General features: G+C 40.6%; 1 protein-coding gene across 1 annotated transcript in view; it reads left to right on the top strand.

The window, feature by feature from the left end:
- The window catches only part of cfap54 (cilia and flagella associated 54), a 450,427-nt gene that overhangs the window by 160,105 nt on the left and 275,410 nt on the right, over positions 1–14,912 (top strand). Inside the window, exons 25-28 of the mRNA XM_072562407.1 lie at positions 2,559–2,706; positions 5,051–5,206; positions 7,508–7,630; positions 11,596–11,733. Of these exons, the coding sequence (XP_072418508.1) occupies positions 2,559–2,706; positions 5,051–5,206; positions 7,508–7,630; positions 11,596–11,733 (565 nt within the window). The remainder of the gene's footprint in view (positions 1–2,558; positions 2,707–5,050; positions 5,207–7,507; positions 7,631–11,595; positions 11,734–14,912) is intronic.

Below are 14,912 nucleotides of genomic sequence, written 5' to 3' on the forward strand. Positions count from 1 at the left end.
AATCCTAGCTGACAGATATAAACAGGAGAGCCTCTTGTGATGGCTGGGTCATACTACCTATGCATGTGTAAACAAAGGGTGACTTGGTGATCGGATACCAGCTTTCATGGAGTTATTTTTCTCTTGATCACAGTAACCTGTATGCAGAATTACCAGTCTCTGTTGTAGCCACTGTTTTTACATAGCTAATCCACTTCAATTTCTGGTGAAAGTTGACCCCTAGGATGGTGATTCTTGGGAATTAAGAGATGGTTATCCCATTGACTGTTGAGGGCTGATGATTTGTGAGAGATTATTATTGCCTGCACTTGTGAAGTACTGATGTTGCTTAGCACTTGTCAGCCCAAACCTGAATGTTGTCCAGATCTTGCTGCATTCGGACATGCTGTTAACACTAAAAACAATCACTGAAGCACAAACCAGAGACTAGGAGAACTGGCCCAGCAAACTGAAGATCTGATTATTTACTACAAGGAAATTGCTGTGTAACCTAATTGCCAGAGCTTATCTTGTGATGTCACTTCACCACTTCAGGTCCTAACTACTGCACGCAGCAGTAAAAAAATCCCAAAGTGCTTCAGAGGAGTGCGATAAATTATAACACCAAACCATGTCAGGATTTAGGTCACGTCGGGTCAGCTTTTTAAAAGTTCTTTTATAGTGGAACAATTATATCGGGGCATGTGGAAGATACCAGAATTGGGGTGCCCAGATAATCTAGAGAGTAATGAGGCTGGTGGAAATTACACAGTTTAGGAGGGGCCACAACATTGAATGAAACAAACACAGAATGTTGGAAAATCTCAGCATGTCTGGCAACATCTATAAAGAGTGAGAAACAGTTAATGTTTTGATTCTGGTATGACTATTCTTCAGAACTTTGAACACGTTTCTGAAAAAGAGTCCTACTGGACTGGAAAATTAACTCTGTTTCTCTCTCCAAAGATGCTACCAGACCTGCTGAGTTTCCCCAACATTCTCTATGTTTGGTCAAAACTTTCAGTATCTTCAGTATTTTGCTTTTAACAATATAGCATGGTGTAAAAACCAGAATGAGAATATTAAAAATAAGGCATTGCTTTAGTGGTAACTGATGTAGTTCAATGAGTAAGGGTGATGAGACTTGCTTTGAATTAAGTAAAAACAAGGACTGCAGACGCTGGAAACCAGATTCTAGATTAGAGAGGTGCTGGAAAAGCACAGCAGTTCAGGCAGCATCCGAAGAGCTTTGAATTAAGATGGGGAAGCACAGTTTTGGGTGACCTCAAGTTTATGGATGGTAGAATGTGCTGGATTATATAGGTCTAAAGGTACAAAGGCATGCTTGGATGAGGGCTTTTCTGGCATGCGATGGCTTCCATCAAACAGGGAATAGGTGAGTCACTGGCTAGACTAGCATTTTGTACTCATTACTTATGTCCTTGAGAGGTTCATGGCGAGTCATATTCTTGAACCACTGCTAGTCCATGTGCTATAGATACACCCACAGTATTGGGAAGGGAGTTACAGGACTGTGACCATAACACTGAAGGGCACCCATTGCTATCCACCTGAATTAAATTTCACTCAATGGCATTAGTCTTCACGATTTTTAGTTAGAGGGAAGTTTTGCTTATGCATACTGGATATGGGACAAACAGCTTGGTGATGGAGAAACAACAGAAGTGTTGAGTGAGACAGTGAAGATGAGTGTTAACAGCAGCCATAATGAAGCAAGAAGTAGCATTATTAGATGCAGGAACTTTGCTGGAAACCACAAAAAAATTAAATGATCCAAAACTTCATTGGATTCAGTTATGAATTACTTGCTGGGTATTAATAAATCCACTCTGTCATACATGTACTTAAGATTACTCAAGGTACACAAATTCATCTCCTTTCTTTTAAGAATTAAATTCTGGAACAAACATGCTCAAAACCATTGTTTCTTGCAATACAATCAGCATGTAAAGAAGCCTGAGGCTGGAACATGGTTGTGTTTTTTTCATTCCTGCTGCCCAACATTGGCCCATGATACCTTTGGCTCTAATGGCAAATGGTATTCCACCAGAAAGCTGCCTTGGTTAAGCAAGATTTGGAGATGCCGGTGTTGGACTGGGGTATACAAAGTTAAAAATCACACAACACCAGGTTATAGTCCAACAGGTTTAATTGGAAGCACACTAGCTTTCGGAGGTCTATCACCTGATGAAGGAGCAACGCTCCGAAAGCTAGTGTGCTTCCAATTAAACCTGTTGGACTATAACCTGGTGTTGTGTGATTTTTAACTTTGGTTAAGCAAGCAACTTTTTTTCATTATGTGGGTGGCCAATCTGATGGTGAGAAAATACTGACAGAGTCCACAATGGTTGGCCATTAATTGCCTTAATTTGCAACTTGTTTCCGTGTAGCAGTCAGCTAGTTTTGTTTCTTGTGCACTTTGGAAAAGGCTGCCCAGAAATATTGATAATATGAATCTGTTGAAGTGTCTGACAAAAATAAATTAAAATATCTACTTCGAACAACAGTATATGAAAAACATGCTTCTCACATTAACAATATTCACAATTTATTTTTAGCTTAAACAATGATGCTGTACATCTGGCATCGCCCATCCTTCTGCGGAGATTTCTGGCATGCATCTTCATTGATTCTGATATTAGTTGCCATGAAGATGCTGTTTACTGTGACTCTTTGTCTGATAATGGACCTCTCTACAATGGGCAAGTATGTTCTGAAGTGAAATTAATGATTAGCAATATAATTGAAGTTCTATATATTCAATGGATAGAGTAAGATCAAGTTATTAACATTTTTCTTTGTAGCTATGGTTTAATCATGTTCTATGTAAATCTAATCATTGATTTTCCAAAATTAAAAACAGAATACTGGAAATATTCAGCAGGTCAAACAGTATTTGTGGAGACAAAAACAGACTTAATGTGCAGACATTTATAGATATATGGTGGCAAGCTGGAGGTGCAGAAACACAGGCATATTAGCCTGGACCAGAACCTGGATATTTGCATTCCTGCAGTCATTGATTGTTGGGAATGAGATTGGCTGCCTTCTCCATGGAAAGCAGATGGTAATGTCTCAGTTAGGGGTGATGTAATGGCCCCTAGATTTTGCCACCTACAGAGCTGCTCACTGCTGTGTGCAGGGACTGTTGTTTTAATGGAGGTGTCCTTGTCCTCATATGGCGGCAAGGTGGCCCAGTGGTTAGCATTGCTGCCTCACAGCGCCAGGCATCTGGGTTTGATTCCAGTCTCAGGCAACTGTCTTTGTGGAGTTTGCAGATTCTCCCTGTGTCTGCGTTGGTTTCCTCCCACGGTCCAAAGATGTGCAGGTCAGGTGAATTGGCCATGCTAAACTGCCCATTGCCTTCTGGGATGTGTAGGTTAGGCGCATTAGTCAGGGGAAATGTGAAGTAACAGGGTAGGGGAATAGATCTGGATGGGATACTCTTTGGAGGGTCGGTGTGGACTTATTGGGCCAAAGTGGCCTGTTTCCACACTGCAAGGATTCTTTGATAACAGCGAAAGTGGTTTCTCAAGAGGTGGTCCCCCTATTGCTCTGAGATAGGCGTTGGCCCTCATAATCCTTTTATATCTCTCCAATCCTGCCAGAGCAGTGTCCACCTCTCCAGTTCTTGAGTAGTGGCTCCTCTGGGTGATAGCATTGAGAGGCCGTCTGAGTTTCCTTGGAGTCTGCCTGTCAGGATGTGACCAGCTATGTGCTATAAGTCATGTGGCTTTGTGGCTGCTGTGCTGTTACATTGTTGGTGAGGAGCAACACGGGATTGCCATTGCTTCTCCTGGTGTACTGTATCCTTTTAAAGATGACGCAGGCTCAAAGTGTCAGTCTTTTGGCAGATATCAGGTGAGAAATGAGTTATTAGATTAGATTACTTCCAGTGTGGAAACAGGCCCTTCGGCCCAACAAGTCCACACCGCCCCCGCCGAAGCGTAACCCACCCATACCCCTACATCTACATCTACATCTACCCCTTTCCTAACACTACGGGCAATTTAACATCTTTGGACTGTGGGAGGAAACCGGAGCACCCGGAGGAAACCCACGCAGACACGGGGAGAACGTGCAAACTCCACACAGTCAGTCGCCTGACGCGGGAATTGAACCTGGGTCTCTGGCGCTAACCACTGTGCCACTGTGCCACCGTGCCGCCCACTATTTTGGGAACTGTTTGGTGGTAATGGGCTAGAATCAGGCAGGAGGACACCATAGAGACTGGATAAGTAGTTAATGAGGCAGGTCTGTAAAATGTGCCAAGAGATCTTGTTATGCCTTTCGGAGAGAAATCCTTCATGAAACTTTATGAAACTGACAGCCAGAATGTGGAAGGGTCAGCTCAGTATGTATAATGTACGCTACTTGGATCAGACTGAAAATGAGATTTTTTGTTTGTATTGCTGGAATTATTTGACCATGTTGTCTGTAAAATTTATATCACTATTTTGTTTTTAATTAAAAATCTTAAGTTCTTTGCTGACTCTATTGGATCTTAAAGCAGGAATGTAAAATTCAACATTGGCTGGTTACACAGGATTACTAATAGTCCAGTTGTATCAAAAGGAAGAAATTAAAATATCCAATTTGAACAGATCGTTCAATTAGTTAAAATATAGAAATTAGTGAAAGACTCATGCGCAGTCCTTAGCTTCCAGTTTTATCACATCCTGTAATTGACAAAATTGACAAAAAAACCCAATAGTAGGTTCGTCAAAATCAGTATAAGATTAAAAAATCAAGGAAATCCAAACAAGAACAATGACATGAAATTGAAGAACTATTTGCTAATTCCAATAAGTATTCATATTTAATCAATCATTATTTTCTGAATATTGCTCATTTTTTTACATTTGATAATGAATAGTGTGATTAATTATTTTAAGTGCCATCAAAATATGCATCTGAATAACGTAAGCTAAGTGAATATAGAAATCATGAATTACTTCTAGATTGTCATGGTCTTTGAATAGTACAAAATGTTTGTGTTTGAAACCAAAGCATAGTGATTCACAGGTCATTAACTTGTTTTAATTTTCAGCTTAGTAGATTGGCTAAATGTGAAAGAATTCTGGTGGCCATTGAACTTGCCAGTTGGATCAATGATGTCAATCAAGCACTGCAGGCTGTTGTCCAATGCTACGGACTTCTTGCCCCCCTAATCTTTCACAGGATTCCTTCAACTCCAGTTGTACAGGTTAGAAGTTTAAAAAACTAAGAGGACCACAACATTTTGTATCTGCCGGACTTGGTTTGTTGAGTGCTGTTTTGCATCTTTTTGCATTTTGTATGTGATAACTAACTACATTTCAAAAGTACTTTCTTGGCTAGAGTCCACCTTAGGATGTCGTGAGGTTGTAAGAAGTGCTGCAGGAATGCAAGTTTTTCTTCCTTTTCCAAAGGGCATGTGTATTGCTTGTGTACATTCCTGTTACTGGCCATGTTGAATAGCATTTCAGTGAGGAGGTTGGAGTAGGAGTGAGTTTCAGCAGTGTGCAGAAAAGGTATATTATGACCTCAATGAGTGGATAATGCTGTTTTGTCACTGATGTTGCCATTTTGTGGTAACAGTTAAAAACCTATGAAATAGGAACTGAAGTACCTTGAGCCTATTCCATCATTCAATTTCTACTTTAATTGCACTTTCCCATCTACTCTCCGTATCTCTTTATTCACAGAGAAATTAAAACTGATCTATCTCAGGCTTGACTACATTTAATGATACACAAAGCTTCAGGGTAGGGATTCCAAAGAGACACAATTTCCTCTTGAGTGAAAAAATTCTTCATCTCAGTATTAAGCGTGACAATAAAAAAGTCTAAATCTCCAGAGAAAAGTGATCAACCACTTCTATAGTATTTTAGATTTCCCAAGAAGTTAAGAATCAACCAAATTGTTGTGGATTGGGTGTTACATGTCAGCTAAACCAGGCAAGGGCAGCAAGTTTCCTTCCCTAAAGGACATGAGTGAACCAGATGGATTTATCCAACAATTGAAAACAGTTTTGTGGTAATCATTAGACTCCAGGTATTTTTTTAAATTGAATTCAAATTCCACCATTTACACTGACATGATTAAAACCTATGTCCCAGAGTATTTCTCTAGAATAATAAACTAATGATAATGTCACTAGGCCATAATCTTCCCATAAATTTATGTACTAATATGCAAATTTAAACTCTACTTCCTTTACATCATTTCATAGACACACAGTCATTCAAAATAAGATGAACAAAACATAGTACTGCAGAAATATCATGGGTGGAAAGCAGGAAAACTGGAACACATTTGGTGGAACAGATAATCCAAATCCCCAAAGGTGGAAAGAGATGACTTTCTCTCAATTCTTTTGGTGTTTGGCAATTATATCTCATTGACTACCAAATGGAGGATCACCACGCGATAACAATCAGTTGGACCTGTGTTTTGCTTGTGTTGGAAAAGTTTTATTTGCATTGTTTCTTTTCCACCCAGTGTAGGAGACAGAGACTTGTATTGGTTAATTTGAGCTTTTTTGGATATTTGAGTGCAACTATTTCTTTTCCTCGGTTATGTGACTAACTGAAGCTTAGTGTAAAAGCTGTCGCTAGGCATTATTTTTTATTCAGAAGTACCTTGTAGCAGTTTGTGTATCAAAGGCATCAAATTTAGCTTCTCCATGAGTTAGGCGACCTTGTGTAACCAGTAAGTGAACACCACAAAATCCTTCCTTGCGGTATGCAACTTAACAGTAGAATAGGCCTTTACTACTTAAAATATTAAAAAAACTTAAGGTTTGCTAATTACAAACATTTCAACTTGATTGTTACTCATCAGACATACTTATAGCTTTTCTATGATGTCACAGTTTCTTTCAAAATGCTTGTGTTGGGATTCCATGCTTGCCTGCTGCTGCTTTAGGTGTTACTGCCTCTGCTTTGAGGACTTTCCTCACCTGCTGCTCTCAGTGCTGCTAACTGCAATTCTTGGCATCCTCTGCTCACTGTTCTTCATGATTCTGTCTTGACTTTGCACTGATAGGCTTGGCTCCCTGAGAATGGGGATATTGTGGAGTTGCCTCCTCAAGTGAATTGTTTACTTGCCCATTACTCACAGCTGGATGTTGCAGGACTGCAGAGCTTTAGACCAGATCTGTCAGTTGTGGGATTGCTTAGTCCTGTCTATTGTGTACTGCTTTTGCTTTCAGACATGCTTGTTGCTGTTCTTGGCATGGCCTCCTTTATTGAGCCAGGATTAAGACCTTGGATTTTTTTTCTTTGTTATTTATGTTGTATTTTGTTTCAATTAGAAGTAGTTTTGTGCCATTTTACTTCATTTTTGTATATTCCACATTGTTACATCTTGTAACACATTTGAAATGCTTAGTCTTGTCAATTTAGCAATTTTACAGAAGCAGTGTTCAGCAATGTATTCTTAATTTATACTCATGAATCACATAGCTTAAGGAAATTTTCCATGCATTACAATATTAATTAAATTTTCAATAATTATGCGACAGATTCTCCTAAAATGTCTATGTGTCCTACAACACGTCATTGGTGTGACCAAGCAAAGGAAACAGGTTGGAGTAGTTGAAAGTTTGCAACACATGACAGCATGTATCACATATCATTTAGCAAAGGTACAGTACCTACATTTATGTATGATTTTTGAAACCTGTTTTTATTGTAATAATGCATAATAAGTTATTTTACGATAAGAATTAGAAAAGGAGCAAGTCATTAAATCCTTTGAGTCACTGGCAATCTGGCAATCACACCTCTGATCCTTTTGTGTATTTGACTTTCAAAAACCTTCGAAGTAAAAACAATGACTGCAGATGCTGAAAACCAGATTCTGGATTCGTGGTGCTGGAAGAGCACAGCAGTTCAGGCATCAACCAAGGAGCAGCGAAATCAACGTTTCGGGCAAAAGCCCTTCATCAGGAATAAAGGCAGTGAGCCTGAAGTGTGGAGAGATAAGCTAGAGGAGGGTGGGGGTGGGGAGAAAGTAGCATAGAGTACAATGGGTGAATGGGGGAGGGGATGAAGGTGATAGGTCAGGGAGGAGAGGGTGGAGTGGATAGGTGGAAAAGGAGATAGGCAGGTAGGACAAGTCCGGACAAGCCATGGGGACAGTGCTGAGCTGGAAGTTTGGAACTAGGGTGAGGTGGGGGAAGGGGAAATGAGGAAGCTGTTGAAGTCCACATTGATGCCCTGGGGTTGAAGTGTTCCAAGGCGGAAGATGAGGCATTCTTCCTCCAGGCGTCTGGTGGTGAGGGAGCAGCGGTGAAGGAGGCCCAGGACCTCCATGTCCTCGGCAGAGTGGGAGGGGGAGTTGAAATGTTGGGCCACTGGGTGGTGTAGTTGATTGGTGCGGGTGTCCCGGAGATGTTCCCTAAAGCGCTCTGCTAGGAGGCGCCCAGTCTCCCCAATGTAGAGGAGAACGCATCGGGAGCAACGGATACAATAAATTATATTAGTGGATGTGCAAATAAAACTTTGATTGGGCATACGGGATGGCATTTTTGCAAAACCTTGTTTCCTTTTTTGAGTTTTTAGTTTTTCATCATCTAAAACTTCTTTCTTTTCACCAAGGTTGAATAACTTCACAGTTGCCACATAAAATCCATATGACTTAGTTTTACCCACTAACAATATCTTCCTGATCCCATTTGCAATACTTACAATCCCTTCAAACTTATTTGATAAAATAATTTGTTGAAGTACTTGTGATATTGCATTTTTTCAGTCTGGTTCTGTATTTCTTAATTTTAAAAAAATTGCAGTATATTTCTATTATTTTGCATGATAATATATATTATCCATTCCTTTGATTAAGTTCTGTCTCACTGTTTCCAATTCGTAGATGTCAGCATAGAACAGTCATAGAGGCTCTTTGCCCCAGCGAGTCTGTTCCAACCTATCAAAACTAATCCCACTTTCCAAGACTTGATCCATAATTTTAAATGTTATGATACTTTAAGTGCTCACCCACATATTTTGTAAAGATTATGAGACTTACCTGCCTAAATAACCTTCCCAGGCAGTGCATTCCAAACCACACTACTCTCTAAGTGAAAGGAGAACTCCTCACGTCCTCTCTAAATTTCATGCCCATCACCTTAGAATCATGGCCCCTTGTTATTGACCCTTAAATGAAGAAGAATTCACCCTGTTCATACCCCTCATAATTTTAGATCCTCCCTCAGCTTCTACTTCTCTAAAGAAAACAGTCCAAACCCATTCTGCCTCTCTTCATTGGTAAAATGCTCCATCCCATGGAACATCCTGGTGAATCTCCCCTGCCCTGACTCTAGTACAGTTACACCTCTCTGTAGTGCAGTGAACAAAACTGTACATAGTATTATAGCTGTGGCCTAACCAACATTTTGTTCAGCTCCAACATAACCATCCTGCTCTTATAAACTGTGCCAGGATTGATAAATCAAATGCCCTTATGTCTTCTTAGCTATCCTATTATCCTATTAATCTTTTTTCAAGATCTGTGGACAAGTACAGCAAAATCCCTCTGTTTCTCTGAACTTCCTTGTTTCCTATTATTCATTGACTTGTTCCTTCTTCTAAAGTACATCACCTCACATTTTTAGGGTTAAATTACACCTGTCATTGATCTGACCATTTGACCATGTGTATTTGAAGTTTCAAATCTCAATGCCTTCCTGGAATTAGTTTTTCATCATCTGGATAATTTATCTTTCCTTTGACCAAGGTGAATGACTTCGCACTTGGCACATAAAATTCATCTGACTTTGTTTTGCCAACTGACAAAATCTTCTATTCAAGATCATTTATTCACTGTATTGACTCAGGTTGCCATTCATAGAAAAATTGCTATATGTGCACAATCCCAACCCGTATTTCCCAAATGAAGAAATATGAGACAGATTTTTGGATAAGCCTTATCTCTGGTTGGTGATCCACTTGTACACAGATTTCTGAGTGTCAACCGACTGGAGAATAGCCAAATGTTGCAAATGTCTTAAGACCACACTCATGGCACTTATTTACCCCACTCAAATTACTGCATGTTTATCTGATAGCATAGTAACAGATACTGTATAATGACCCAACACAGAGAGATAATAGGCCATATACATTTTTGAACATGGAGACCACCAGTTAGCCATTCTTCTCATTTTGTCTTCTGATTAAGGAAATGTTGGAAGGAGGTAATGTTTAACAAGGACAAAAGATGCTATACACTGTCATAAAAGACTGTGCACATGAAACTTAAAATTATAATAAACGTTGCCCTTCATACTATAGTATATGTGAAACCTTATGAGAGGAATGCAGCCGATAAGAAACTTGGAGAGAAATTTATGATGTTCTTGGTGCTGAGTACTAAGATAACACTAGTGATCTTGTATTCCCAAGGATATTATACAACTCCTTATAGAAATATCGTTAATGGATGCTATAGCCACTTCAGCAAAGATTCAATCTAATACAGGCAGCATTAAATATTTTGCTTGATGAATGATTGATTATGCAGATATGTATATGGCTCCATAAATAGAGGTATGGATTCCAACTCCATGGAAGTTATGCTGAACATTGTGCTCCATGGAAGTTATGCTGTCACAGTGATTGGATGTTCAGTAGAACACACAGGTCCTGCTTAAATTGGGATTAATTATTGTTCCCACAGCTTTCACCCATAGAGAGCAAATTGGGCCATGTTTATGAAAGTGAGGTTGTAATAGTGAAGTCCAAAGGCATGATAAAATAAAGAAATGTGAAGAGCTCATTCAGTACAGCATCATGATGTTTTAACTCAGCATTATTGCAATTAATCATCCCTGCCTTAAGACTTTTTGCTTCCTGTTTCATCTTGTATGACAACAAAACTAAAAAGTAAATCTTTGCTTCAGAGCTTCCATGATACTGAGAAGGCTTCAGGAAAATCCACATCCATCAATTTGTTCTGAAAGCTTCGTTCAAATTTTAACAGCCATGACAGGTTCAAAATTAAGCAACCATGACAGTCTAATAAAATGTCTATCCACACTATCTCTCAATGTTTAAAGGGTCATTTAAAAAAAAGATTTGGATACGGATCTGTTTCTTTGCCAAAAGTCAGTTCTTACATGAGTCTTTCTGCATACATAGTCTTGTTGAAATTTCTCTATTAATTTTTGAGATATATTGTTTACAGACAAAACATCCTACCAGGCAAAAATATCTCCGTCCACAGCCTTGGAGGTAATAAATCCCAAAGCTAATCATACAACACCTATCCAAAATTGGTGCTGAATTGCAGCTAAAGATGCAAAACCATACTACAGGACAATGAATGTTGTTCATGATCCCTCTTTGCCACATGCATTTTCCATGTGTATGTTTAAGTTACATTGTTGGCATGTGGTTTCAGTGCAAAGTAATGTGAGGCTCCTCCATCAAATTATGTAATTATGTTAGAGTTTAGAACTTTCTACTTTAATTTTTGGATTGAAATTTTTAGTTTCATTTATAATTTCATATGTTTTAAATGTAAGCTGGTTACCTTTCCTCTGTTCAATTGGTAGCAAATCTGATACTCCAGCATTTAAAAGTTTAAACTGTTTTTGTGCTATGTTAATAGGTATTACGATTCTGGAAAGAGTATAATCTTGCTTTAGAAGTTGTACTTATTGGAAAGGAGATTCTGCAATCTGCAGATCAGGAAATTACTCCAGAACAAAAGGCTGGAGGCGTTGAGGATGAAGCTGAAGCAATAAAAGTATGCATCTAAATGTCTTTTCATTAGAATAGTGCAGTTATAATTGTGTCTTTTAGAGTCAAGGGGCCAGAGTTTGCTGAAAAGCTTGGATGTGAATGATGAATGTCATCACTAATATGCAGGTTGGCAAACACCATTTATTGAGAATATGTGAAGTGAAATCACAAAAATTGCATTTCATCTTAAACTTTCTTATCACTTTCATGGAAATTTACATGTTAATTGCTTATTAGAAAGTTAAGTCTAAATTACCTTGGGTACCCTTGTATCAACATGATTGTTGTTAAAAGGTATTCATCAATCTCCTTCACCTTGAAAGCAAGCAATTATAAATTTGTGGTTTTACTCCTTCAGATTGTGAATTGCTTAATGAAATCTGAAAGATGTCAAATTTTACATGCTTTCATTTTTTATCACTTATTCCTTTCTTTTCATTCTTGTTTTAAACTTTATGTCCTCTTTTTATTTCACTTCTTTGGTTTGCTTCTCAATCCTTTTAAACAGACATACTTTTTGTTTTTTCCTTTTATGGGTAAATGTTTATAAAATCTCACTGTGTACTTGTCCAACAAGTGGGGTATCCCATGAGATGTCCCATTTCAGCAGAATTTGATTTACTGGCTGAGTTTATATGTAGTTTAGTACTGTATTAATTTTTGTAAGTTAAAAATATCATTATTGATGAAAATACATTAGAGGTGTCATATATTTTAGAGTTTGAATACAACTCAATGAAAATTCAAATTTTATTCAAGTGCTTTGTACAGTGATCTCCCACAATTATGCTGTATACCTTACCTTATTCCAAGACTTGTCTTAATTATTTTCAGAGGATGTCATCTGATCTTTCTATTGCCTACTTTTGGCCAGAAGAATATCTATTATAGTTCTCTTCTGATTAATGCCCACTCATTGTTCCTCAAAATGTGACTGTAGAGTTGTTTGCAGAGGATACAATCAGACTGCCCCAGATGTTTTGACATCCAACCTGGGAGTCTTGTTTGAATCATTTACTATCACTCCTTGGTGAAAGTGAGGATTGCAGATGCTGGAACTTAGAGTCAAGATTATAGTGCTACTGGAAGAGCAGAACAGGTCAGGCAGCATTCGAGGAGTATGAAAATCAACGTTTCAGGCAGGAGCCCTTCATCAGGAATGAGGCTGGAAGCCTCAGGGGTGGAGAGATAAATAGGAGGGGAGTGAGGCTGGGGAGAAGATAGTTGAGAGTGCAATAGATGGATGGAGGAAGGGTAAAGGTGATAGGTCGGAGAGGACGTGGAGCGGATAGGTGGGAAGGAAGATTGACAGGTGGCTCAGATCATGAGGATAGTGCTGAACTGGAAGGTTGGAACGTGGGTAAGTTGGGGGGAGGGGAAATGAGGAAACTGGTGAAGTCCATATTGATGCCATGGGTTTGAAGGGTTCTGAGGAGGAAGATTAAGCGATTTTCCTTCAGGTGTTGGGTGGTAAGGGAGTGGCGATGGAGGAGGCCCAGGACCTGAATGTCCTTGGTAGGGTGGGAGGAGGGGAGTTGAAATGTTCGGCCACAGGGCAGTGAGGTTGATTAGTGCGGGTGTCACAGAGATATTCCCTGAAGCGCTCTGCAAGAAGGCGTCCATCTTCCCAATGCAAAGGAGACCACATTGGGAGCAATGGATGCAAAAAATGACATATGTGGAAGTACAGGTGAAACTTTGATGGATGTGGAAGGCTCCTTTGGGGCCTTGGATGGAGGTGAGGGGGGAGGTGTAGACGCAGGTTTTGCAATTCCTGCGGTGGCAGGGGAGGATGCCAGGAAGGGAGGGTGGGTTGTTGGGAGGGCATGGACCTGACCAGGTAGTCACGGAGGGAACAGTCTTTGCGGAAAGCGTAAAGGGGTGGGGAGGGAAGTATATCCCAGGTGGTGGGGTTCGTTTGTAGGTGGCAAAAATGTCAGCGGATGTTGCGGTTTATGCAGAAGTTAGTAGGTTGGAAGGTGAGAACCGGAGGGGGTTCTGTCCTTGTTGCAGTTGGAGGGGTGGGGTTTTGAGGGCAGAGGTGCGGGACGTGGATGAGATGCATTGGCGGGCATCTTCAACCACGTGGGAGGGGAAATTACGGTCTTTAAAGAAGGAGGCCATCTGGTGTGTTCTGTGGTGGGACTGGTCCTACTGGGAGCAGATATGGTGGAGGCAGAGGATTTGGGAATACGGGATAGCATTTTTGCAGGAGGTAGGGTGGGAGGAGGTTTAATCCAGGTAGCTGTGGGAATCGGTGGGTTTGTAAAAAATGTCGGTGTTGAGTCGGTCTTCATTGATGGAGATGGAGAGGTCCAGGAAGGGGAGAGATGTATCAGAGATGGTCCATGTGAATTTAAGGTCGGAGTGGAATGTGTTGGTGAAATTGATGAACTGCTCAACCTCCTTATGGGAGCATGAGGTGGCGCCGATTCAGTCATCAGTGTAGTGGCGGAAAAAGTGGGGAGTGGTGCTGGTGTAACTATGCAAGATGGGCTGTTCTTCATAGCCAACAAAGAGACAGGCATAGCTGGGGCCCATATGGGTGCCCATGGCTACCCCTTTGGTCTGGAGGAAGTGGGAGAAATCGAAAGAGAAGTTGTTGAGAGTGAGGACCAGTTCAGCCAAACGAATGAGAGTGTCAGTGGAAGGGTACTGTTGGGAGAGGAAGAAATGGAGGGCTTGGAGGTCCTGGTCATGGCGGATGGAGGTGTAGAGGGACTAAATGTCCATGGTGAAGATGAGGCTTTGGGGGGCTGGGGAAACAGAAGTCTTGGGTAGAGGATGTGGGTGCTGTCCCAAATGTATGTGGCGAGTTCCTGTACTAGGGGGGCTAGGACAATTTCGAGGTAGGTGGAGATGAGTTTGGTGGGGTGGGAGCAGGCTGAGATGATGGGTTGGCTTGTGGATCTTGGGAAGGAGATCTCCTGAGGTGATGAGGTTGTGTGTGGTCTGGAAGATGATCTCCCATCCACAGCTTCCAACCTCATAGTTCAGGAATCCCGCACTACCCAAATCTACCTCCTCCAACCCCACCTCTCCAACCGCAACAAGGACAGGCCCCCCCCCCGGTCCTTACCTTCCACCCCGCCAACTTCCATGTAAACTGCATCATCCACCGACATTTCTGCCACCTACAAACGGACCCCACCACCAGGGATATATTTCCCTTCTTTCCGCTTT

This window comes from Chiloscyllium punctatum, chromosome 44 (assembly GCF_047496795.1).
Source record: "Chiloscyllium punctatum isolate Juve2018m chromosome 44, sChiPun1.3, whole genome shotgun sequence".
NCBI lineage: Eukaryota > Metazoa > Chordata > Chondrichthyes > Orectolobiformes > Hemiscylliidae > Chiloscyllium > Chiloscyllium punctatum.